Source organism: Hemibagrus wyckioides, linkage group LG03 (assembly GCF_019097595.1).
Source record: "Hemibagrus wyckioides isolate EC202008001 linkage group LG03, SWU_Hwy_1.0, whole genome shotgun sequence".
Classification (NCBI taxonomy): Eukaryota; Metazoa; Chordata; class Actinopteri; order Siluriformes; family Bagridae; genus Hemibagrus; species Hemibagrus wyckioides.
The window spans coordinates 9,280,409-9,307,789 of record NC_080712.1 but is presented as its reverse complement, the minus strand read 5'-3'; the positions used below and the strand labels follow the sequence as shown (position 1 = coordinate 9,307,789).

General features: G+C 36.8%; 1 protein-coding gene across 1 annotated transcript; it reads right to left on the bottom strand.

Annotated features, from left to right (window-relative positions):
* Nucleotides 1–757: 757 nt before the first annotated feature.
* LOC131347415 (GTPase IMAP family member 8-like) lies at nt 758–26,233 on the bottom strand. Its single transcript, XM_058381442.1, has 11 exons — nt 26,141–26,233; nt 25,289–25,416; nt 24,452–24,482; nt 23,479–24,376; nt 17,935–17,945; nt 17,677–17,765; nt 17,262–17,298; nt 16,353–17,182; nt 13,094–13,456; nt 12,822–12,966; nt 758–1,900 (listed from the first exon to the last, which is right to left on the bottom strand). Exons 1-11 carry the CDS (start codon nt 26,145–26,147, stop codon nt 1,095–1,097), a joined length of 3,345 nt encoding a protein of 1,114 aa, XP_058237425.1. The 5' UTR covers nt 26,148–26,233; the 3' UTR covers nt 758–1,094.
* Between the last annotated feature and the right edge of the window lie 1,148 nt (nt 26,234–27,381).

Sequence of the window (27,381 nt, the reverse complement as noted above, 5' to 3'; positions counted from 1 at the left end):
GCACATGTGTTGCACCCTTTACATAAAATGGCTGTTTTTTCTTTCTCTTGATCATGGTGTCTATTTTCTCCAAGAGCTCTCTGACCTGAGCTTTATTTTCTGTGTCAGCATTATTGAACACCTGGTACTGTCCCCCACATTTTTTAATGAGTTTCATCAAATTTGTGTCCTGTTTCACAAACTGGTCTATGGTTTTGTTCTTCAGTTTGTCTCCATAAGTAAACAGCACCATGCTGTATTGATTAACATTCAAACCCAACACTTCAGTCAGCTCTTCCATCACACTCCTCTCTTGCTCTGTGAAGCGTCCCAGCTGGATGATGATGAGAAAGGCATGGGGTCCTGGATGGCAGAGGGTCACAGCTTTCTCCATTTCCTGATTCATCTCTGTATCTGAAAGTGTGCTGTTGAAGAGACCTGGAGTGTCCACTACCATCACACTCCTCCCACATACCAGACCTTCCTTGCTTTCAGTCTGCAGTGTCAGAGGGCTGGAGCTGATGTCTGAAAGAAATTCTTCACTGCCCAGGATGGTGTTTCCTGTCGCACTCTTCCCCACACCCTGAAGGCCGACCAGCACCAGCCGCAGATGTTCTTTTTCTCCTGGAAAAAATGGCCTTTAATAGCTCAAATAGTTTCTTTGAAAACAACTAACATGAATTAAATGTAACTTGCATTCACAAACAATTGCCACTTTAAGGATGTGTGTTCAAACCATAGAAAGAAAAAACAGACTACAAAGTTTTACTTTATGTTAATGTTTTATTGTTTTTGACAAATATAACACGGAAAATATACACTCTTGTTCCATTACATTAGAGTTGTTACACTGAATAGAGAAAATGAAGATATCTAATATTGATATTGTTTATAAAAATTACTACCAGCCTCACCATAAATGTCGTTGATTATTTTTGATTACGGATTATAGAATTCACAAAGGAAGCTGCCTTAACCTCCATGTCAGAAACATTTCAATTATACTGTAGATAATCCTCTATTACTGGATTAAAGCCTTCATAAACTAGATGTCCTTATATGTTAAAGTCAATAAATTTTGTCCGGTCTAATTCACGTCAGATGAGATCAATAAGCTACTGTATTATGCAGTGTCCTCTGAGTGCTGCAGCAGCAGTGAGACCTGCAACTGCAGTAGCTATCCCAATGCCAGCAGCAGTTTTCATGTACTTATTGTTTCTTTCTGCTTTCTCTCTTGCTTGCTCAGCATCCATCTGAGTTTCTCTTTGAATTCTTAACTGCTCCTCCTGAATTGCTCTTTCAGCCAGCTGAAGTGTTTCATTTGTATAGTGATTTCCACCATTTCTTGTAACAAGCTGCTCTATATGTTCAAGCAGCATGTTAACCTGCATCAGGTCCTTAACAGTGTTGTCAAATATATGATAACATCCACTAGTGGTCTGGATAAAATGAGTCAGAGCAGGATTTCCTCCAACAAATTCATGAATAGTCTTTTTACTTCCTGCTAGCCTGTCTCCATGTGTAAAGAGCACCATGATGTATTGTAAGGAACCTTCTCCAAAGATATCTTTGATTATCTCCAATGTTTCCTTCTCTTCTTTTGTAATTCTTCCCAGCTGGATAACCACCAGAAACACATGAGGGCCTGGTGCACACAGAAATATGCATGTCTTTATCCTTTCTGCAATTTCATCATTTGAAATATCTGTGTCAAACAGGCCTGGAGTGTCTATTACTGCAACATTTCTGCCATTAACATTTCCTTTTGCTTTATCACAGTCTGAGCTCACAGATGTACTAGACAAGTCAGATAAGAATGCTTCTTTTCCCAGGATAGTGTTTCCTACAGCACTCTTCCCCACTCCAGTCTTTCCCACCAGCACAATCCTCAGCTCTCTAGCATTCTTCTGCTCCTTCTGCTCTGTTAAAGGACAAGTATACAATTACTCCTAAATTTATTTTGCATACATTGAGCATAAGACATAAAAATGCTCTAGTTTTAATAGCTATTGTCTGTCGATATTCATGTTAATTTCCACTAACAAAAAAAGATTGATGTGCTTTATACTCTGCTGTAATTCTATAAACACCTCAGCATTAAAAGAATTTACTTTATTTAGTTTCACAGTTGAATGTTGTTTATCAGCACTGTATTCCTTACATTAGATATTCGTTACAAGTGCTTATTAAGGATTAAAAACTGTTGTGCACATTGATATTCAGACCTCAGATGTAACTAAGTATTATTCAGATGTTAAGCAGTGGTTGCGTCTGAAGGGTGGAGTTTGTGCAAAACAGAGGTGTGTCTCAGCTATGTGCAATTATGACCTTGTCCATTTTTTTCATCTGATAAATCACCTCAATAGAAGAGCATTCCAGCGCCACTATCTGACAGATTGATATAATCACATGTCACTTTTAAAATTGACAAAATGCAAAAAAAAAAATGTAATTATTAAACCATAGAATGCATTGTAATACCAATATTGAATACATAAATATGACAATAATCATTAATAGGACTACTAATATTTTTTTTGTTCACATGGAAGAAATTGAAGACATAGGATGTGAAAACATCAGGGGCTGAGCCCAAAACATCCGGGGCTAATTGAGGAGAGGGGGTAAGCAAGAATAACACGTTTTGTAAGGGCATTTTTATGTAATATTGTTTAATAATAAACACAAATTAACACAAACAGTATGCAACTTTAGAAAATTTAATTCAATCTTTTTTCTGACTCCTCCCATCATTTCAGAGTATTGCTACTGTAGTGGTACAAGCCATTTCATGTATGTATATATATATATATATATATATATATATATATATATATATATATGTACGTGTGTTTGTTTATTTATTTTTTTGTTATTATTATTAATGTACCTATCGTTTGTGAAGTGCACTGATACATAGGTCAACATCACTTTAACCTGTAATACCGGCAGGTGGTGCTAGGAGGAGGGGGGGCGATAGTGAGCAGCAGGAGAGCCTCACCTGTAGATGAAGAAGTCACACCCTGCCAAGTCATTACAACGCACGGAAAAACTCATTTGTTTCTTGTGTGTTTTATTGTTGTTTCAGGTGAGCAAGTGATGTCATCGCACCTTATGTTTACAGAATGATTATTGAATGTTTATTTAATAACTCGCTAGGTTAGTTTTAATACACTTTTGGTATTAAACCGTTCATAGAAGTGAATACATCGGCGCACATGTGGTGGGAATGTAGCCGAATTGGCTAGGCTAGCGGAAACCACGCGGGTTGCGGCGACAGAATAATGGTAGCAAATTAAGATGTGTTCGAGATGCTTTGTTGGGATAGCGCAATGGTAGTTTGTTAAGACGTTTGTATTTTGCTAGGTTGGTTATCAGTATGTTGATAAGATACCAGTATTATGTTGATATGAGGAAGTTATATGTAGTTAAATGCTTATACGTTTGTATAACTGTTTGCACATTTATACATGCCTAAGATTACAGAGAATTATTGTATAACCTGGTACACTTTCTGTATGCGTGTTTGTTTGAGGATTATTGTTTAATTATTATGGTATTATTGTAAAGAGGTTAGTGTTTTTGTTATAAGTAAAAGCTACTTTTCCTTGAGTGTCGTGTCTACACCTGTAGATGAAGAAGTCACACCCTGCCAAGTCATTACAACGCACGGAAAAACTCATTTGTTTCTTGTGTGTTTTATTGTTGTTTCAGTTTCAGAGTGTGACCACAATAAACATAACCAATGTGCCACCGGAAAAGCCTGTTAATTCTGTGTGTGCAACACTACTAAAAAAGGAGTTCATTAAATTCATTACATTTTCTCTCACACAGGTATACCATGCAATATTATCTCTTTTACAGCTTGTGTGTGAAGCAGTGCCGTGCAGATCCTTTATTATTACTATTATTTTACAATAATCTATATTATACATGCACCTATTATTTCATTCCTGATTTATGCTGTCACCTACTGTATGAATTATTCTTTGTTTATTTTTTTACAGCTTCTCTTCTCTTATCGTTCTCTCATCTCTCATTCTCTCAGCTATCTTACTGCTTGTATCTTGTCTACTTCATGCTCTTGATGACTTTTCTATACTATTTTTTTGAGGGTGGACTCATCAGAAAGTATCTCCGAGCTTTGAGCAAAACGGTCAATTATCATTCTAGTATTTCTAGTACTGAGAATTCCTTTATCAATTGACAGAACAGCCGTATGATGGAGTCTGTTCTGGTCCATTGTTCGCCTAAGTCATGTCTGTATTTTAACTTAAATACTGCATTAGTTGTATAATAGAAAGTCATGATGTTCAGACTGTAATGTCTTAGTGCTTTAACAGTTTAGATTTTATTTAGATCTATCTTTAGGTTGATTTAATTTAAGGCTTTTGTTTGTCTTGGGTATGGAATAATAGTCTAAAGGGGTTATATATTAAGGGGTTAAATATTCTAATATGTCAGGGGTTTTCAGAATCAGAGACAGTGGGCCTCCTTTTTCACACAACATACATTTGTTAGCCGACTTTAATCAACTGTGTTAACATTAAATATTAGAAGTTAGACTTTTATCTGAATAATAAGATTGTTGTGTTTTCTGACATTTTGACTGCTGTCCCGTTTAAGGGCTGTAAGGTATTTAAGTCACGTGGTGTGAAGCCCGACAGGTGTAGGACATTAAAGTATCGCGAGAGCAGTTCTAGAGCATATTCGAGCGCACACTCTCGCGGTATTGTGGCGAGAGGGTGTGTGCGCGCGTGCGGAGAGTGATGTCAGTCAAAATCGTGTACAGTAAACTGCAACAGTGCTCTAATAAAACGATCAACATTTCATTAATTCCTCTACACTCCTGTGGAAAATTCGGGATAAAACATTCGGGGCTAGATTGAAAACATCCGGGGCTCGAGCCCCGAACGAATAGCCCTAGCAAAAAACAGCACAAAACAAAACACTATTTCAAGTAAAGTATTCTCAGTGTACATGTTGTGTACCTGATTATTTACAGCAGGGGTGTCCAATCCTATCCGCAAAGGGCCGGTGTGGGTGCAGGTTTTCATTCCAACCGAGCAGAAGCCATACCTGAGTCTACTGAAAGCCAAGATCTACTGATTAGCCAGTTGGAATCAGGTATAGCTTCTGCCTGGTTGGAATGAAAACCTGCACCCACACCGGCCCTTTCTGGATAAGACTGGACACCCCTGATTTATATTAATGTCGCAGTAATCTTTACAATTTAACTTCTTAAAATACAGCAAAATAATTATTTCCTTTTTTTCCACTTTATTGTTAGGTAGTCATAGTCACTGAGCCCAAATGAATAAATAATTTTATATAAATGAATTTACACTATGTTAAAAATTATAAAATGTTATAAATTACAGAATGAATAAATTTGTCTCAATTGGGCTTAAACACAATGCATATTTCTTTTTACTTTTTCCTAAAATATAGTAAAGTAATATTTCAAGTAAGTAATACAAGGAAGCTGAAATAGTCAATTCTGACACAATACAGCTGAATATAGGATTTTTGTATCTTTTTATAAATCTACTTCTACTACTACTACTAATAATAATAATAGTATAATTTGCAGTAACAATTATTTAAGTGTAGAGCACTGTTTATTTGAGGCAATTCTTTTTTTGCTACAAATAAAAGTACAAGGTAAAAGAAGTACAAGGCAGACCTAAAAAAGGACAGTAATGCAAATAAACAGCTCGTAAAAAATCTTAAATGGCATACTGTTGGTAAAAAATTAATTCATCTTAATCTTAAAACCTTTTTAGACAAAATGACCTTCTATTAAAAGTAAAAGACTTACCTTTATCAGATTCCATTGCACTCATTTTAATACCAAGAGAAAGTGTTGCTCTATGCTCAAGTCTTTAGCTGGTGATGTTGTGGAACTTGCTGTAGCAGCTAGTGTTTATATGCTCTGATCATGACACACGCCCTTATTTTGCTGAGTTACAGAAGTTGCTATATGTTATATATATACACTCAGGTTCTCAAAAGAAGCTTAACTTGTTTGTTGGCCCAAACTGGAATGGCAGCTTATTTTAATTAAGTATCTACCTCTGATTTAGCCTGTGTATATAAGACTTCTAAGTTGTTTGTTTTATTCTATTTTATTAAAAAAAAAGAATGTTTTCAGTGGCAGAGGCTAATAAAAGTCATGGTGAACTGGTTCAGCCCTCTAAACTCAGTGCAGGGTCAGAGATGTGTGTGAGAGAGACAGAGAGTTTTGTACAGTTCAGTTCTCTTTAGTCTTGTACAGTTCTGGGTGTATGTATGTGTGTTTGAGAGAGGGAGAGAGTTTTTGTGCAATTCAGTCCTGAGTGTTCAGGAAAGAAACTGTTACACAGTCTGGTTGTGAGGGCCCGAATGCTCTGGTACCTCTTTCCAGATGGCAGGAGGGTGAAGTGTGTGTGTGAGGGGTGTGTGGGGTCATCCACAATGCTGTTAGCTTTGTGTATGCAGCGTGCGGTGTAAATGTCTGTGATAGAGGGAAGAGAGACTCCGATGATCTTTTCAGCTGTCCTCACTATCCGCTGAAGGGTCTTGCGATCTGAGACGGTGCAGTTCCCAAACCAGGCAGTGATGCAGCTGCTCAGGATGCTCTCGATGGTCCCTCTGTAGAACACAGTCAGGATGGGGGAAGGGAGATGGGCTTTCCTCAGCCTCCTCAGGAAGTAAAGACGCTGCTGGGCTTTCTTGGTGATGGAGCTGGTGTTGAGTGACCAGGTGAAGTTCTCTGCCAGATGAACACCAAGGAATTTGGTGCTCTTGACGATCTCCACAGAGGATCCATCGATGAACAACGGGGAATGGTCATTCTGTGCTCTCCTGAAGTCAACAACCACCTCTTCGTTCAGGGAGGTTCCTCCTCCTCAGGGTGTGGGGGTTCAGGGTAGCGATAAGTACTCAAGTGGGTGTGGGTGGTACTGAAGCCTCTGGTGGTGCTGGCGTTGGAGATTGTCAAGGCGGATGGCTGTGGAAATATAACTAGACAATGTGACGTTCGTATCACGGCATGCCATTTCTGCTTGGAGTGTAGGACATAGTCCTTCACGGAATACGGCTTAGAGTGCAGCATCGTTTCAACCGCTCTAAGCGGCTAGCGTGCAAAATTTTACTGTGTAGTCAGTGGCTGGTTTGGTAATATACAAATAAAGAGAGCTAAAACTAGGGCATGCTATGAATTTACAATTATTTATGATAATTGTATAATAATATAGATATACATATAGATATAATATAATATATAGATATAATACAGTACATAGTGTAGAGTATACATATATATATATATATAGAGAGAGAGAGAGAGAGAATCTAGGGAATGCTATAAATTTTCAATCATATTCAATATAATTATGCAGTACAGGGTGGGGAGGAAAAAGCATGAGTGGGAGTTGACAGAATAGAATAATATATATTTGTGTGAAAGGCAACAAGTCAAGAAATAATAAGACAGAAATTCTAAGGCAAAATTCGTTCAAGAGATGCATGACAAGAACTTGGGAACATGGAAAACAGAAGATTTAACTGCACCAACTAATAAATCAAAATGAGAGGTGCACAGGTGAGTGCAATCAGGCAAAATAAAATAATGATGACAAAGGATAATGATAACAACAAAGAAAACATATAACAATAAGAACTAAGATAAATGATTGGCTTTTAAACAGATCTCTGACACTGTCTGACAGTCTTAATCTCTCTTAAAACAGTCTAAATCTCACTTAACTGAGTTCACTTAAGCTCCCTTGTCTCACACCATGACAAACTCTAAATAAATGTCATTCCATATTTTGGGAGTGGCATTAATGTCATTTAACAATAAAGGACTGTGCCAGTACTAAATGATGAATACCGTAAATGTTGACAAGAAAGACAGGTTCATTCTTCTGTATGTAAACAGGAATGGACTTTTCTGAAACACCTACAGAAATGAAATACAATAAAATAATAATTATGGCTCTGTAGGGACGTTTAGCTTGCAGTAATTTAGGTCCAGTTTATGAAAACACTCCATAACTCAGACAGATCCTGCAGAGTGGTGTGTCTAGGTTAGTACATCTCTGGGTCTCTTTATTATTCTATTTCTTATTGTTTCTTATTTTTAATTTACTTATTTTTATGCACAATCTGGGAGTAGTTCAAGTTTTCATTAAACTCCAAGCAGTATACTGTATATAATAAGTATCAGATGAACAGAGGTGGGTTGCATGGACACAAGTACAGGAAAGCATTAATTAAACCAAAAATCCAAAAAGTGAGGCTAAAAAACAGGTAAAAACAGGCTGTGGTTGACTGATGGGCGAACAAAAGGAGTAGGACTAGACAGAGACAAAAAAACAAAAACAAGGCAAAAATCTAAATCCAGGAGGTCTCAGGGAAAAAAAGAACAAACGGCTTATGAATATCAGGGACAGAACTGAACAGAGTGTATACTTTGTGATCAGCACTTCACATAAGACATGGTAATGTGACATCAACACTTCACACGAAACACACATGACAACGTAAATGAAGCAATGGAAACAAGGAACAAAAGAAAGAGTTGGCACGTAGGGCTGCTATGCATGCTATGCAGCTCTGTGTGCATGGCAGGTTTCCTGACAGTATGTGACAAAAAGATGGATGGATGGATGGATGGGTGGATTGATGGATGGATACTTTATTCATGCCAAAGGGAAATTTACCAAAATCTTGGCTCTTTTTGAATCAACTTTTCAGCTCTTTGCCTTTACATAAGAGAAAAGCTATTAACAAAATGCTTGAGTAAACAAATAGGTTTCCAGTATATTTATCATTAATATTTATAGACAGCAGTTACACAGTAGGACATGCCATTTTTGTGAAACAGAAAACAATGAAAAGAGTCAAAAATAATAAGATAGAAAACAAAACCTGCTAAAAATGTATGACAAGAAATATGGAAAGGGAAATACAGAAAGTCTAAAGTCACCAATTAATAATTCAAAATGATACACAGATGAACACAATCTGACAGAAGAAACTAATGATAACAAAAAAGGTTAATGATAAAATGTGTGGCTTTTGTGACAGGATCCATGTGTGCTGTTTCTCAAAGCTTCAAACCATCAGAGCCTTGCCCGCAGTTATTTTGTGTTGTTGCAATGAGAGACTGCCAGTGGGCCCTAGAAAACAATAGTGTTATGTGCAAGTACATTGCTGTGGAGATCTCTCTAGTCATGCTTACAATGCTTTGGCCACAAGGATAGCCATTTCTGTGCCATTACCTGCGTCATTCATGCCTTGCCCAGGCGAACCGCCTATTCCTACTTGGTTAAAAATGTTCAACAACTACATACTGGTTATCAATGCTACTGGAAACAGCTGGCCCAAGAAGGACATACGCAGATCTTCTTTGTGTATTTGGCACTGAGGGACATAGACTGTTTTACATGTTACCAGATACAGGTACTACTTATGCTTCTGCTGTGGACGCACTAAAAAAATACTTGGCTCTCAAAGGTAATGTGATTGTAAAATGTCACAAATTTCGCCAGAGAGCACAGAAATCTGGTGAGATGATTAATCAGTTTCTGGCCACATTACGTGGGCTGACATCAGCCTGTCAGTTTGGTAATATGGAGGAGCAAATGCTTCATGATCAACTGATAGAGAGTGTTGCCAATACACACATACATGATAAGAGCTGACTCTGGCTAAATCTACTCAACTGGCTTTGCAGATTGAGGACGGACTACAGCATGCTAATGTTTTCTCTGATGTGTCTACTGCTGCTTCTGCTTTTGTGAGAGCCATAAACAAACAGCCAAGGAAGACTTGCCATGGGGAAACAAGGACACTGGCTTTGACCATGGCACCCGCTACCTTCCAAACTACTGAGATTTGTTGCTCCTATCAGTGTGGATCACCACTTAGCTAAAGCCACTTGCAGCTCATGCGTTAAAGTAGGACATTTTTCCAAAGTTTGTCGATGTGGTCAAAAGCATGTATGTGAAGTGGTAATAAATGAACTGACATGCTTCACATGACTGATGCAGTGCAGGATAAAATCCACTGTACTGTACAATAGACTGCAAATGGACATGATACAAATGTCATGATGTTCAGTTAATAGTAGATACAGGCTGATCTGTTTTTTTTTTTTGTTCCAGAGCATTTACCAGACCTTCTTTCCTACATGTGTACACTCGTTGAGCATACAGTGAATCTGTTTACATATTCAATAGAGAAAATACCCCTTAGAAGGTGTATGCATGCACACAGAGTTTACTGTTACCAGCCTGAACAACTCACCGTCTGTGAAGAGGGCACCTACATTGCCAAGTACATCACTGTACTAGAGATCAATGTACAGGAGATTGGGTGTGCCAAAGGGTTTGTGCACAAAATACAGATCAATCCAGATGCCATGTCAGTACAATATTTGTGACAGGAAACAGGAAAAAGGCATAGAACATAATAATGCATCTCCATGGGTCTCTCCCGTAGTTGTAACCCAGAGAAAGGAGGGAGGAAAGCCACAAATGTGTGTTGATCTTAGAGAACCAAACGAGACAATTGTCAGAGATGTCACATGGATGAGCTGTACATGGACCTGCAAAGAGCCACACTTTTCTCTACCATTGACCTAGCTTCTGCATATCACCAGATGCTACTACATCAAGATAACAGTGACTTAAAAGCATTTATCACTTATGATGGCCTTTTCTGTTTCTGTTGAGTTCCATTTGGCCTTGCTTCAGCTCCAGCTCCAGCAGCTTTTCAAAAAACTATGTCAATTATACTAGCAGGTCTATCAGGAGTACCGACATACCTCAATAATATGTTATTTCACCACCCAGCAGTATCATGATGTCATCCCAACGAGTGTTGCATGCCCTAAAGGACTTTAGCTGAACAATCAAAAGTGTAAGTTCAACCAGACCTCACTGTGTCACAATCCTGGGCCACACTATATCCAGTGAGGATAATCAAGGACAATCAAGATCGACCAAAGCAGTGACCAGTGCATCTGCCCTACATGACACTTCTTCCTTACAATCCTTTCTAGGCCTCATATCATTGTACAGTAAGTTCATTTCTGACTGTGGTTGAATCGCTTCATGCAACACTCAGGGAATCTATGGAACTCAAGTTCAAATGGACTGCTCAGACTGATTACAGTTTTACCAATATTAAGAGACTGATAACAGAGAGCTTGACCATAGCACTATATGATCCCAGGTTACCTACTTATGTGACTACTGACGCCTCTGACTATGGCCTTACTTAACTCCATCCAGACAACACAGAGAGGATTGGGATATTTGTATCTCAGACACTTTCTCCTGCTGAAAGAAAATATTCTACTGTCAAACATGAAGCACTTGCATTTGTTTGGGAAGTTGAAGTCTGTGAGGACATCACTTTGTGCTATGTACAGTTTACCAAAACACTTACAACTCTGCTTAGATCCAAGGCTACTGGTTGTGCAGAAATGTGAACTGCCAGATGGCCAGCACAACTACTATACTTTACATATGACATTGCCTTCCATCATGGAAAACAAAATGTGATGGCCGAATGCCTGTCCAGGCTTCCACTGTTCAACAGTAAATGACTGTAAATTAAATTATCATGCTTTTCCACATGCAGCAACAGGAGCTGTTTGAGGAATTGAAAATTGTGCACAAAGTTAATTGTCCTTCCGGTCTCACACAACAAAAATGCACAAGCAAGTGAGAGAGACTGTGAATAACAAGCAACAGACAAGCAAGGAGTACACTGATACAAAGACAGGGTGGTCAAAAATACTCACCTTCCAAATGAATGACACTGTATGTGACCGAGACATGAGCATGATCATAAAGGATTCACAGAAACTGACAGTTGTTAAGAAAGTGGGCCCAAGTTCTTATCTGCTCAGTGATGATCGGAAGTGTAATGCATCAAATGTAATACAAATTTCATTTGTAAATGAAATCTTCAAGGACTTCATTCTTCACTCTATTTCAGGATCCACAGTTTCTCTACTTCTATCGCTATCTCAACCTCCTGAAGCATCTCTGTTGTGTAATGTTCTCCACCAATTTCAACTGTTTACAATGACCATCTTATCAATCTGATCCAGGAGCTGGATGACTTGTTCTCAATTCTGATCTTGATTATTGAACATATGGTGTCTGCCACTGCATTTCATGATAAAGCTGAAACGGTTTATATTATTGTGAACAAACTGATTTTTCCTTTTTAATGGATCTCCATGAGTGAAGAGATAGAATAGAATAGAATAGAATAGAATAGAATAGAATAGAATAGAATAGAATGGAATAGAATAGACTTTATTGTCATTGCACGAGAAGTACAACGAAACTGTGGTTACTCTTCTCAAAACCAGTGCATTGAATAAAATACCATGAAAAGCATGGATAAGATGTAAATAAATAGTTAAACTAATAAACAATTAAAAAGAGCATACAAGAAAAAAAGGAACACTTAAACTGTACAGGTGAAAGTGCTGTTCCTGTTTAAAGTGCACAGTGAAATTGCACATTTTATGAGGTAGAGTGTGTAAAATGTGTGTGTGTGTGTGAGTGTTCAGTGATTATTTGCAGTCCGGATGGCCCAGGGAAAGAAGCTGTTTGTTAGTCTGGTGGTGTGAGACTTTGACCTGAAACGCTGTGTCGACGGCAACAGGTCAAACAGGTGATGAGCAGGATGTGAGGAGTCCCCTGCGATGACCTTGATTTTTTTATCTTCATCTAGGGAGGGCAGAGGGCAGCCGATGATTTTTTGAGCTGTGTTTATCACCCTCTGCACAGTTTTCCTGTCTTCCGCTGTGGAGCCTGCATACCACACACCCAGACAGTATGTCAGTGTGCTCTCCACGGAGGCATGATAGAAAGCCATCAGCAGCTTTTTGTCCACGTTGTCCTTCCTGAGGACCCGCAGGAAATGCACCCGCTGCTGAGCTTTCTTCACCAACGCCTTGATGTTGAGTGTCAGCTGAGATGTGGGTGCCCAGGAATCTGATGGTGGAGACAGTTTCCACATGTTCTCCATTCATGAGGAGGGGGGCGTGGTCCTGTCTGTTTTTCCTGAAGTCCATAATTAGTTCTTTAGTTTTATGTACATTCAGTGTCAGATTATTCCGTGAGCACCAGGTGGACAGGTTCTCTACTTTAGCCCTGTATGCCGTCTCATCCCCTCCGGAGATGAGCCCAACCACGGTGGTATCATCCGCAAACTCCATAGTGCACCTGGAGGACTTTCCTCCAAAAATTGGTTTGAAATAATTTGACTGTTTTTCTTCTTTATCTGTAAATCTACTGATTTGTATGACAATTAAAAAGACATGAGGTCCTGGAGCAGAGAATGGAATGCACAGCTTAATCCAACTGACCACCTCGTCTTCAGATAACTGAGTGTCAAACAGGCCTGGAGAGTCAATAACAAAGACTTTTCTGCCGTGCACACTTCCATGGACTTTCTCACACTGTGTTGTTACAGATGAAGAAGACATATCAGTTTTAAAAGCCTATCTTACAAGAATGGTGTTTCCTGTTGCACTTTTGCCCACACCCTTCTTTCTGTTCAGAAGGATCCAAAGCTCATCACTAAATTCTTGAACTGACAGAACATAACATTAATTTCTTGTCTGGTTGCATTTTTAAAATATTTTTGCTATTGTTATTGTACAGAACACACCTTGTTTACCTGAAGAGCTGCTCTGTAGCTACAAAATCTGTGTGGGGAAAAGACAATTAACAATTTGTTCAAATATATGTACAAATTTATACAGTTGTACATAACAATACAAAAATGATCTAAGTGACCTCCTAGGTGGCATTTAGGAGCATTAAGAAATAATTATATATATATATATATATATATTGGTGTATATATATATTGGTATATATATATATATATATATATATATATATATATATATATATATATATATATATATATATATATATATATATATATATATATATATATATAATTATTTCTTAATGCTCCTAAATGCCACCTAGGAGGTCACTTAGATCATTTTTGTATTGTTATGTTATGTAGTGTCAATATATATATATATATTTCTCTAGAAATAGTAATTAGTAATCAGTAAGCAGTCCAAGAACATTAATTAGCTATAATTAGCTATAATTAACTATAATGAAATTCTTCTCTGTTATAGCTTATATAAGGTCAATGATGGAGAAAGTATGCAGTCACTTTCTTAATGAAAAATCAATAAATAAAGCATTAAGCATTCTTTCACTAGAGTCATCCTAGGCTACAATAGTAAACAATAATACAAAAATACAAAATATTTTCTTGTATATAATCTAACATTACATTTAACAAGATAAGCATTATTTAACTAGAAAAAAATTCAAATGCACAAATAAAATATCTCAAAATATGGGAATAAATAAAAACATGACTTAAAAACATTATTTTTTAAAAATGAATGTTAAAACACCAGTGGGTTACATTAAACATTTGCTAGAATTGTAAAACTGATATTTGGAAAAACATTTTAAACCTGCCATCTTTCTTGTCAATATTGCAGTCTCACTGATCTGAGTCTGGATCTCACTGTCTCTCAATTCAATTGAAAGTGTAGCTTTCAAATTTTCAGGTTTTCATGATTTTTTTAGATGTGTGAATTACAATTATACTGTTGCTTTCTCATTAAACCAGAGAATAAATGAGTCTTTCTGCACCTCAGTCTCCATTTCCCATAACACACCACAACATATAAACATGGACACAATAAACAGTCACTGGACTTTTGTTTAAACTCACCTGTTTCACACTACATAATGAGTTGCTGTTTATAGCAGCTGTTTAGTTGCAGCTGCGTTGTGAAGTAACAGACAACACCAAGCCTGTAGGTAATGGTATTTTGGTAAACTGTTTTTGAACCTGTTTTTCTCATTATTCTTGTGCTCTGCCTTTGCCTTTGACCTCTTTGTTGATTGCCTGACCATTGCTTGTTTACCCTTTTTGAGATTGCTTTATGCTTTAGGTTTTATTGCCCTAATAGTTATTAGAAGCTACAAATCTGGACATGCATCTTAGTGTCGACTATATACAGTGTGTATATAGCAGTAAAATTTTCAACATCATGAAAAGTTCAACACTGTAAATGTTAAATCAAATTGTAAATCTAATATTACTGAAACAATAATCTTCTATACCAACCAGCTTCTTATGCTGAAGAGGAAGCAACATTTGTGGTGTAAATGCTAAACATTATTTATAATACCAATTGGTTCTAATGAAGACAAGATCAATATTCCTTCTTAGCAAACTATATGAATTTATTTGTTCGAGTCATTGGAAAACGGATTAAGGACAAGGAGTCGTGTTACATAAAGTGGTGTGGAGTTACAAAAATAAAGATCATAAAAGAGACAGAAGTGAATCACAAAGCTGAGTAAAATTCGAACATTCTAGCAAGTAAGTTCATTAAGTAAATATTTAAAACTGTCTGACTGTCACAAGGGGGAGGCAAGAGAGAGAGATTACTTGAAGTTGAGGAAAATGTAAGTAACTTAAAGATAATAAACAGCTCTATGACAGAAGAAACAAAACGAAGCAAGTCAGGAACACAGAAGAGATTTTTAGAAAGTGAGGAATAAGAACATAAATGTAACTTCACATAAAGACATTCAGAAACCTTTAAAATTAAATAGCCAGGGAAAAAGTACTTAAAAAAAAGTCCTATAGAAGCATTTATAAACGAGTCAGGTTGAAGATAGTTTCAAGTCTGTCCATTACAGAATGTACATCAAAAGTAGCCGAGTGTGATTGTGAGTTTCACTGCAAAGCCCTGCAGAGAGCGGTTCATCCAGGCAAGTGCTAAATCACCACAGTTACCCTCTTGCTCTCATAAAAAATCCTAAATGTAGACCGAGTCTATTCTTTCCAAATTGATAGTTATTAAACTCTTGGGTCATGGTGCATCGAGATGGAAAAAGGCACAAATTACCTACCAGGTATAAAAAAAAACAAAAAAACTAAGGACCTGGATCAAATTATGAGGGAGAAAGTTAGCACTCGTGAAATAGACTACTTAAAATTTAGAGCATAAGTAGAGCCAAACAATGAACCGCCTGTGTTACTGTGTAAGATCCTTCTATTCATTGTTGAGATTTGCCTTAAAATCATTCATAATTACTGATTTTTTTTCATGAAAATATTTCTTTCATCATGGAAATCTAGAAGAATAATTAATTAAACATACAGTAATTTGGAGTCTTATCACACAATCTGTTCCAGTATTATTTTAAAAAACAATATTTGACACTTGGTCACAGTGAAACTAAGACTATATTATTACTTTAATAGTAAATCTGATCTTACATGTTGTTAATTTAAAATATTACTGTGAAAACTCTCTTTAAAAAATTGCCTAACATTTCAAACAGTGAAGGGCTTCTCTCAGCTGCCATTCTTGCGGCTCTTATATGTCCCTCGTTAAGTCGCTTTTGTGCTTCCTCCAATGCTTTCCCTTCAAGAGTCTTCTCCAGCTCTTCCATCTCTTTCATTCTCTGTGCTTCATTCTCTTTCAGGATCCGCTGTTTCTCTGCTTCTATCGCTCTCTCGGCCTCCTGAAGCATCTCTGTAGTGTAATATTCTCCACCATTTACAGTGACCATCTTATCAATCTGGTCCAGGAGCTGGATGACTTGTTCTGGATTCTGATCTTCATTATCGAACACATGATATGCTCCATTGCATTTCCTGGTAAAATTTAAAAGCTTTGTATTGTTGCGAACAAATTGATGAATATTCTTTCCCTTTAGTTGATCTCCATGAGTGAAGAGAGCCATCGTGTACCTGGAGGATTTTTCTCCAAAGATTGATTGAAATAGCTTAACTGTTTTTTCTTCTTCATCTGTAAATCTACTTATTTGTATCACAACTAAAAAGACATGAGGTCCTGGAGCAGAGAATGGAATACACAGCTTAATCCGACTGACCACCTCGTCTTCAGATAACTGAGTGTCAAACAGGCCTGGAGAGTCAATAACAAAGACTTTTCTGCCATGTACAGTTCCACTGGCTTTCTCACACTGTGTTGTTACAGATGAAGAAGACATATCAGATTTAAATGCCTTTGTACCAAGGATGGTGTTTCCTGTTGCACTTTTGCCCACACCTGTCTTTCCGATCATCAGGATCCGAAGTTCATCACTAAATTCTGGAACTGGTAGAATATAACATTAATTTCTTGTCTTGTTGAATATTTCAAATGTTTTTTGTTAATGTTAATGTACAGTACATACCTTGTTCACTCACAGAGCTGTTCTGTAGCTTCCAAACCTTTGGGGAAAATAATAATTAGACTTGTCTATTTTCAATGTGTTAATATTAATACAATGTACAAAAATGATCTAATAAGTGACCTCCTGTGAACTTTGAGTTTTATTTATACTATTATAGCTATAATGAAACACCTCTTTTCTATTATAACTTGGATACAATTGATGTTGGAGAAAGTATGCACTCACTTTCTTCATTTAAAATCGATATTTGAAGTGTTCAGCATTTTTTGTATGTTATTTAATTTTATGATTTCTCTACCTTCGCTTTTCTAAACCACAATAGCAAACAGTAATACAAAACTACAAAGCTCTGTCTTGCATATTAATGTAACATAAGTTTATTATGTATTATTACATTTGTGAAATTTTAGCCTACCTGAATCCCTAAACCTGCCACAAGAACAAAACATGTGAGCAGCCGCAATTTAGAAGAAAGAAGCCAGGCCATGTACTGATTCAGCTGTCCTGAGAAATAAACACACAAATAAAATAGCTTAAAATACGACAATAAACACAAATGTGACTGTAAAAAACTGAAATTAAAATTAATGTTTAAACACAACTAGGTTACTTTAAATATTGGCTGTAATCATGAAACTGAGATATAAAAACAAATATAGTCATTTTATCTCACCTGCCATCTTGCTGTTAAAGTTGGAGTCTCACAGATTGGAGCTCACTGTGTCTCAGAGACTGAGTTTTGTTTTCCTCTAAAAGATCAGTTTCACTTTCATTTCCTTTTCTGCAGCAACAGTCAAACAAAACAGGATCCTTTGCTTTGGCACTTGACCAGCCCATGAACTAAGCTTAACCCTTTAATGTTCGGTGCAACCGTTTGGTAGAGTCACTATATTTCATTAATAATTTTTTTTTTAACTTAACCCAAGCTGATTGGGCAACCGTTAGGCCTGGTAGAGGCCTATATTTAAATAATTATGCGGTCTGTTAAAAAAAGTTATAGATTTTTGTTATTATTGACCGAATTAAATAAAAAATGCAAAGTAAGAATTTTTCCATTGCTTTGGACATTAAAGGGTTAAGCAAATGATAAACCCTTAAGGTTATGGTTAGAAGAAGCTAAGGCAGCCTTTTAGTGCAACTTTTATATGTTAAAACATTATTATTTAGAAATTACAATTAATAGAGACACTCTAATTGCAGCAGTTGACCAAGTGCAGCGTTCATGTTTTAATAATTGCTTTATGCCTTTTTACTTTTCATTACTTTTATGAAATTTACATAACATAAAATATGTTAATTTAAAAATACTGGGGAACACATTGTATCATGCTTACTTCCTACATGGTTAGTGCTATTTGAGCATTTTTTTGGATGTGAGAATTATTCTGTAGCTTTCTCATTAAATCAGGAAAGAAATTTGTCATGTACACACAGCATGACATATAAACATGGCCGCAGTGGACTCCACTACCTACAACATACCGGCACTTCCACATTCACTGTAACTGGACTTCTGATTTAATCTTAAATAAACGTGAAACAAGAACCTAAATGCTACTTCATATAAAGACCTTCAGAAGCCTTTAAGATTAAAAGGCCAAAGAAAAAAAACACCTAAAAAAGGTTCAAGGTAGATTCAAGTCTGTCCATTACAACATGTAGATAGAGAACCAGATAAGTAAGGTTGTAAGTTCAAATCCCAGCACAAGCTAGAGAAAAGGAGGCGCTTAGTGCTCATCTGCCCAGCTGTACAACTTATATACTCCATTATACTTCATTATAGCTTAAACAACTGTGCAGAAACAGGTATTTAGCAGTGGCGGACCTTCAGGGCCAGCAAGGCCTTCTCTGCTGGCCTAAACAGCAGTGATCTGAATCACTGACTTGCATGTTAATATATTTAATATATTGTTCCATGAATGTGTATTAAATTATTCCCAATAGTCTATTCTCTACATTTCAAAGCTTTTCTCTCGGTTGTGCTGCTTCCAGTAATGTATATTTATGATAAGAGTATTTATCCAATCATATTTCAGCCAGTGGCTGACATCATGTGTTGCCCGGCCCTAAGGCCTTCAGAATCTATAGTGCAGGCGCCCGTAGCTTAAAATAAGTGGCAATGAAACTGTTACCTTAACCAATCAGATTTCTAGTTGGCGTCACTGGGGCCATCTAGCAGGCATATGATTACGTCAGCGATTTCCCATCCTTTGACTGGATAATTGGAGTAGTCAAAAGTAGCGACCCGCCCATATACATTGTTTCTATATTCGCTGCATCTCATTTCGTACGTTGCGTCCTCCGGAGATTTGATGATCAAATGATGACCAGTTTGCTGCATACGGCATCAAGAATGTCTTTTTTGAGAAAAGTAACCGTAATAAAATTGACTGTTCCTTGTGAGGTGTGAAATACTGTAGACTAATTTCTTTAATACTTTGTTATTGACGGTTAACGGTTGATTAGTGTCTATTGCCGTGGCGTCCACGGGGGGGCTCAGCCCCAAATGAGGGTATAATAGTAATAAATAAATAAATAAAGTAAAGATGTGACTAACAAGGTAGGATGGTAAACTTATTGCAGCTTTCCACTGTTTTGCATAGATGTGTATAACATTTGAGTACTGAACAAGCCAAATACGAGTCTTCCTGATCACAAACACACACACACACACACACACACTTGTCCTCTGATCCTCGCTCTGCGAAATTTTAAGGGGACTGGGGCGATCACAAATTTGTCTTCAGTTTATGGAGAATCGCAGAATTTAGGAGGGCTGAGTAGAAAATGGACAAGCGACACCCATGGTGGCGTCATAATGATGGTATAGAGGTGGATTAATTCAGGAAGGACACCAGTGAAGGCCTAGGTGTGAAGGCCTGCCGCTGGTATTTAGACTGGACTTTGCTAAAAGTACAGATGTACAAATAATAATACAATGTACAGAAATGATCTAATGTGACCTCCTGTAAACTTAACATGATTTAATTATATTATTATAAATATAATGAAATTGTTCTTCTCTATTATAACATGGACAAGGTTGATGCTAGAGAAAGTATGCTCACTTGTTCTCTCATAGAGCTGCTCTGTAGCTTCAAATTCTTTGGGAAAAATAACAATTAACGCACAAATATAATAACTCAAAGTATGTCAGTAAACACAAATGTACCAGTATTCTTGAAAACTATAATTAAAATTAATGTTTAAACACAACTGGGTTACTTAAATATTTGCTATAATCATAAAACTGAGATATGAAAACAAATATTGTCACTGTTTGTCCTAAGTGCAACGTGTGCAAGACGAGACAGTGTAGAAACAGAAAATACAAAAAAAACAAAACAACACAAGACAGTACAGGACACATAGCGCTGAAAAACATGTGCAACAGAATAGAATGTGCAAACTAAAGGAAATGTAAAACCAGTGGTATCTAATAACATATATGTTTGTAAACATATATATAGCAGCATTGACAGTATGATGTGTGCAAAAATGGCAGTAGCAGTATTATTATTTATACTGTGAGTGTGTGTGTGTATGTGTGTATGTGTGTGAGGTCAGTACACTTCAGTTCTGGATGTTGAAGAGCCTGATAGAATTTAGGAAAGAAACTGTTACACAGTCTGGTTGTGAGGGCCCGAATACTTCGGTACCTCTTTCCAGATGGCAGGAGGGTGAAGAGTGTGTGTGAGGGGTGTGTGGGGTCATCCACAATGCTGCTGGCTTTGCGGATGCAGCGTGTGTTGTAAATGTCTGTGATAGAGGGTAGAGAGACTCCAATGAGCTTCTTGGCTGTCCTCACTATGTGCTGCAGCGTCTTGTGATCCGAGATGGTGCAATTCCCAAACCAGGCACTGATGCAGCTGCTCAGGATGCTCTCCATGGTCCCTCTGTAGAAAATAGTCAGTATGGCGGGAGGGTTATGGGGTTTCCTTAGCCTCTGCAAGAAGTAGAGACCCTGCTGGGCTTTCTTGGTGACGGAGCTGGTGTTGAGTGACCAGGTGAAGTTCTCTGCCAGATGAACACCAAGGAATTTGGTGCTCTTGACGATCTCCACAGAGGATCCGTCATTGTACTGAACTTGATCTTGTTTGTGAATGTTGGAGTCTCACAGATCTGAGTATGTAGCTCATTGTCTCTCACAGGCTGAGTTTTGTTTTCTCCTGAAAGATCAGCTTCGCTTTTATTGCCTTTGTTGCAGCGAAACAGGATGCTTTGACCAACCCATAAGACTAAACTTGAGCTTAAGCTGCATTTGTTGTATTTGCATTTGTGAGAACAAAAGATTAACTCTGAAGGTTAAGGTTGTGTGAGAAGCTAAGGCAGCCTTTTATTGTTTTTTTTAATTATATGTTAAAACATTTTTCTCATATAACAAGTGAATAAATTGGTCATTTACAGAATATATGGATGTCAGGTCTTCCTCCGACTTCATTTCCCATAACACACCACGACATATAAACATGGCTGCAGTGGACTCCACTACACCCAGCACCAGACTTTTGATTATGTTCACCTGTTTCCCAAAGTTAAGCCACATTGTTCTGTGTTCTGACGACACCAAGCCTTTAGCTCACGGTAATTATCTGGTTTTGATCCTGTTTTCCTCATCTGTTTGTGCTTTGCCTGTTTCTTTGATAACCTGTTTGCTGATTGTCTGTTTGCCTGTTTAGATTGCCTTGCATTTTGGATTTTAATAATAATAATAATAATAATAAAAAAATAATAATAATAATAATTACCTGAATTATTATTAAGAAACCACTAAACTGTACTTGTGTCCATTTTAGTGCCTTTGTTGTGACACTACCTGTATAAATATAAGCTCTGTGTGTATAAAGCAGAAAAATTTTAAACATCATGAAGAGTTAAATATCGGAATTGCTCTAATATCACTGTGGCATTTATCCTCCATAACCACTGACATCTTATGCTGAAGAGGAAGCAACATTCATGGTTTAAGTGCTAACTATTTATAATGATCTGGAATTGGTTGTAATGAAAACAAGGTCAATGTCCCATAATATTGAGGTATATTAATTTATTTATTTTAAGTTATGGAAAATTGATTAAGGGCAAGGTGCCATGTCACAAAAAGTGGTGTAGAATTACATCAACAAATCAAAAAAGATACAGAAATCAATCACAAGTCTAAGTTAAATTCTAACAATTGCACCAAAAAAGAAAGAGATACTTAAAGTTGTAAATGTAAGTAACATTATACACAAGACACAAGAACTCCATGATAGAAGAAACAAAACTAAGGAAGTCACCAAAATATTGTAATCTCAAATAAAGTGTGGAACAAAAACAAAAATGCTACAAAGATTTTACAAAAAGACCTTCAGAAACCTTCAAGATTAAATGGGCAGGAAAAAGACACGTCCCTGAATGAGGCAGGTTCTAGGTAGTTTCATATCTGTCCATTACAGCAGGTAGATAGAGAGGTAGGAGAGTGAGGTTGTGAGTTTAAATCCTTGATTCTCATCTGCTCAGTTCTATCCCATGTCATTTGTCAGTTGCTTTGGATTAAGCCTAATGAGTAAAACAGTATATTTTTCATATATAATGAAATTCATGAAACAGACCCCTTTAATTAAATCCTGGATATACTCGCTGAATCACATTCAATGGATTTTGTATTAAAGGACTAGTTTTAAAACAGTTCATTTGTTATACTTACTCTATTGTTCTGTCTCTGTTATGCTGCTTATATACCAAAGCTTATTGTTAAGTTATACTTCTAACATTCTTATACTTTGTGTAATGAGAGGAATGACTGTATTGTCTGGCTGACTTGATCACATTACATTTCTCCAACACAAACCCTCTAGGGGCTGATTGCTTTAAATACACTTAATGTATAAAGAGCGTAGAGTATGAAAAAGTCATAATAAAGTAGTAAAAGTAGTTAATTACTATTCAGTATTTTATGCACAGAATGGTCAAAAGTTCTTGATCAATAAAACCATGGAAAAAGTGATAGCATGTTTTCATGTTGAATATTCATTACTACATTCCTCTGATTATTGATATTCCTCTGACAAAATGTGACTATTATGAATGTTACAAAATAAAACATTTACTATTACACTAAACACGTATGATGTTTAGTTTCATCATCAAACACAGTTTGATGATGACATCATTCTGTTGGAACATTACTGATTCTGGAGTCACTTTAAAATCATTACAAACATTTGTGGGTAATTATTTATAATTGCTCTGGAAATTATTAAAGTTGACATTTGAAAAGTGGCCTGGTGTTGTGATTCCAAAATATCGTAGTATAATTTCAAATAAGAGCTGAATAAACTTTTCAAAATAAGGGTAACCCTTTTCAGCCTTTTCTCTTGCTTCCTCTTCATGCTGCTTAGTTTTCTTCTTTTCTTCTCTCTTAAGCTCTTCTCCTTCAAACTTCTTCCTCAGTTCTTCCATGTCTTTCTTTCTCTGTGCTTCATTCTCTTTCAGGATCCGCTGTTTCTCTGCTTCTATCGCTCTCTCGGCCTCCTGAAGCATCTCTGTAGTGTAATATTCTCCACCATTTACAGTGACCATCTTATCAATCTGGTCCAGGAGCTGGATGACTTGTTCTGGATTCTGATCTTCATTATCGAACACATGGTATCCTCCATTGCATTTCCTGGTAAAATTCAAAAGCTTTGTATTGTTGCGTACATATTGATGAATATTCTTTCCCTTTATTTGATCTCCATGAGTGAAGAGAGCCATCATGTACCAGGAGGACTTTTCCCCAAAAATGGCTTGAAATATTTCAACTGTTTTTTCTTCTTGCTCTGTGAATCTACCTATTTGAATCACAACTAAAAAGACATGAGGTCCTGGAGCTGAGAATGGAATGCACAGCTTAATCCGACTGACCACCTCGTCTACAGATAACTGAGTGTCAAACAGGCCTGGAGAGTCAATAACAAAGACTTTTCTGCCATTTACAGTTCCACTGGCTTTCTCACACTGTGTTGTTACAGATGAAGAAGACACATCAGATTTAAAAGCCTTTCTTCCAAGGATGGTGTTTCCTGTTGCACTTTTGCCTGCACCTGTCTTTCCAATCAGCAGGATCCGAAGCTCATCACTGGATTCTTGAACTGTTACAATATGAGATTAGTTTTTTGCCTTGTTGGATTTTTAGCACATTTCCGTATATATTATTTTTACCTTACCTTCTGCATTTGAGGAGTTGCTGGGATGCATCTGTGGGAAAACAGCATTTTGAGTGGTCTACTTTAGATGTTCTTTATAAACACTAACACTGTAAGTACAGAAGTGATACAACATGCTTGTAAAAGCAGAATCCAGATATTTAATGCACACTTGCAATAGCAGCAGAAGCTAAATTCTATATTAAAATAGTTTATTTTCATATACAGATGTGGCTATGGAGAATGCATATCAAAGGAAAAGCGATTTCACACCAGATTATGTGCATGCTGCAGAAGCAGTTAGAAATTGCTTAAGGCTTAAAACGTTTTCATGTCATTTGGTAAAATATATTTAATGCAATGTTCAGCCCAAAGAATTTAGCCATAGTGGCATCTGAGGTGTTTTCCAATTAGTATTCAAGAAGAAGGTTTCTTCCTCATGCTCCCTCAGGGACTTCTTTCTTGCCATTATTGCTTCTGGCTCGCTCCTTGGGGAAAAATATTTTAAAAACTCATATCCAGAATTTATTTATTTCTGTAAGGCTGCTTTGTGATAATGTCCATTGTTAAAAGAAGTATACAAATGAAACGGAATTGAACTGAATAAGATGGAGTATTCAGTAACTGCTATCCACCATTTAATGCTAAACTGCAGCTCCATTTCTTACACATAATGTAACTTTAGAAGTATTACTGGGGGGATGTGGTAGCTTAGTGGTTAAGTGAGCAAGGCCCTTAAGAATCAATTACTCACTTGTGTACAAAATTAGATAAAATGTAAGTCATGCTGGATAAGGGTGTTTGCCAAATGCCAGAAATGAAATGAAGTATTATGTCAGTCATGACATTTCAGCCTACCAGTATCCCAAGAGGTACAACAAGCAAACATCCCAAACATCCAGCCACTTTAAAAAAAGGCGACCAGGTCTTCTTCTTCTGTTTTGTGTTCTGTGAAGGCTTCTTCTCGGGGAGCTCATTTTCGGAAACTGCATAAGAGTGAAAGAAATCATGTGTTCAGGCCCAAATAAAACTAAATGTTACTATTAATATATATTATTAATTATATACTTTTTAATTAATTAATTATATACTATTAATATATATACTATTAATTAATATGCTAATAGCAATAACCATATGGCAAATTTTCATTCAGTTAAAATCAGTGTTTAGACTTTAGGACTTTTCACACTTGAAATATTTAACTCTGGGTCATTGTAAACCCCGGCTAAACAGAAGCCACTGCTCATACTTTACCCGTGATTAACAGTTAATACTTTTCATTATTCATAATCCGGCGTTTTACATGAAGAACGGTTCTTTACTTCTTCTTCTTCTTTTGAGTGTCTCGTATTTCCCCCTCGCTTGGGCGCGCGGTTCCGTGATGTTCAGTGTTTTGCCGTTTTTACGCTACCGACCACCGAGCCTGGTTTTCACGTGAGACCGGCGTTCATTTCTGGATGAGTTTTCTTTGATAAGCATTTAACCGTAACGTGATAAAATCTTGCTTAACGTGGTTTCACACTGAACACGTTTGGCACTGGTGTGTAAAACATTCCTCTACGCGTAAAAGTAAAGTTTAGGACGATAATAACCAGAACTAACGGCAGTGTGAAAAGAACTCTTGTTATTATTATTATTATTATTATTATTATTATTATTATTATTATTATTATATTATGATAACATTTCTAGAAGTTGAATTCTCACCTGCCATTGTACTTGTTGATCTCGGAGTTCTGTGTGCTGTGTGAAGCACTCTGTCTCTCAGAGGCTAAGTTTCGTAAACCAGTATCATGATTACTTTCACTTTCGTTTCCCCTTTCAGAGCAGTATTTACACAAACAAGGATACTAAAACACAGGTGAACATCAAAAGGGGTGGAACATGCAGGGGTGTAGCCCCAATTCTTGGGCCCTATGCAAAGACAGTGTATGGGGGGGGCCCCTTTCCCATCATCTCATGATCCATGCTATTCATCACTTTTTTTAAAATAATAATATAAAAGTATACACACTTTACTCACTGATACAGTAATTGTTGTCAAATCAGTGATGTAAAATTGAAAAGAACATTATTAAAAAATTCTAATACCATGTATAGTATTAAAAAATTCTTTGCATTGCATGCATGTTAATGCAGCACAGAAACAATTCTGTGTATAAATTGTGCTATACCAAGATAGGTAATGCCGGTCCTGGAAGGCCACTGTCCTACAGAGTTTAGCTCCAACCTTAATCAAGCACACCTGAACAAGCTAATCAAGGTCTTCAGGAATACTATAGACAGTTATGTTTTGTTTTTTCTTCTTCATCTTAGGGTTGAAGCTAAAATCTACAGGACAGTGGATCTCCAGGATTGACTTTGCCTACCCCTGTGACTTTATACTATAAATCAGGGGTGTCCAATCTTACCCAGAAAGGGCCGGTGTGGTTTGACAACTTTTTTTTTATTTGAATTGTGTTTCAAAGAGACATTGTGCTCATTGTCCAGAACATTATTATTCTTTTAATCAGTAATATAAATAAATAAACACAATATAACTCAAATCACCACTTTGCCTTCTTTCAATGCATGTCTGTCTAATTCAAAATAAATAAAATAATCAAATAATCAAAAGTGAAAAAGACTGAAAAACTAGCAGTAGAACCTTGTTGTGATGGACCCACGGCTGCACTCTCTGAGACAGGGCCGGTGAACAGAGGGTTTCTCATTTTAATATTTTGACCATGAAATCTGTAACGTACTGTACAGTACACACATAGATTTCATATTATTCTTCATATTTTATCTCTTAAAAATTGCCCCACATTCAATTTTGCTCGGCGCTCGCTTAGTTCTGACTGCTGAATCCGTGCTCCGGTGCTCCCTCACACCCAATTATCATTTGGATTTGTTCTTGAATGACCAATTAAATCATTCAAATTTGTGTGCACCCTGTTCTTATATGA

Bases quoted from the DNA above. Each gene is read 5' to 3' on its own strand.
- LOC131347415 (XM_058381442.1), bottom strand. The intron at 24,483-25,288 runs GTAGGCTGAAAT...GTTTTCCCACAG, and splicing joins TTGTACCTCTTGGGATACTG to ATGCATCCCAGCAACTCCTC. The intron at 12,967-13,093 runs GTACATAAAACT...CCCACATCTCAG, and splicing joins GGAATAATCTGACACTGAAT to CTGACACTCAACATCAAGGC.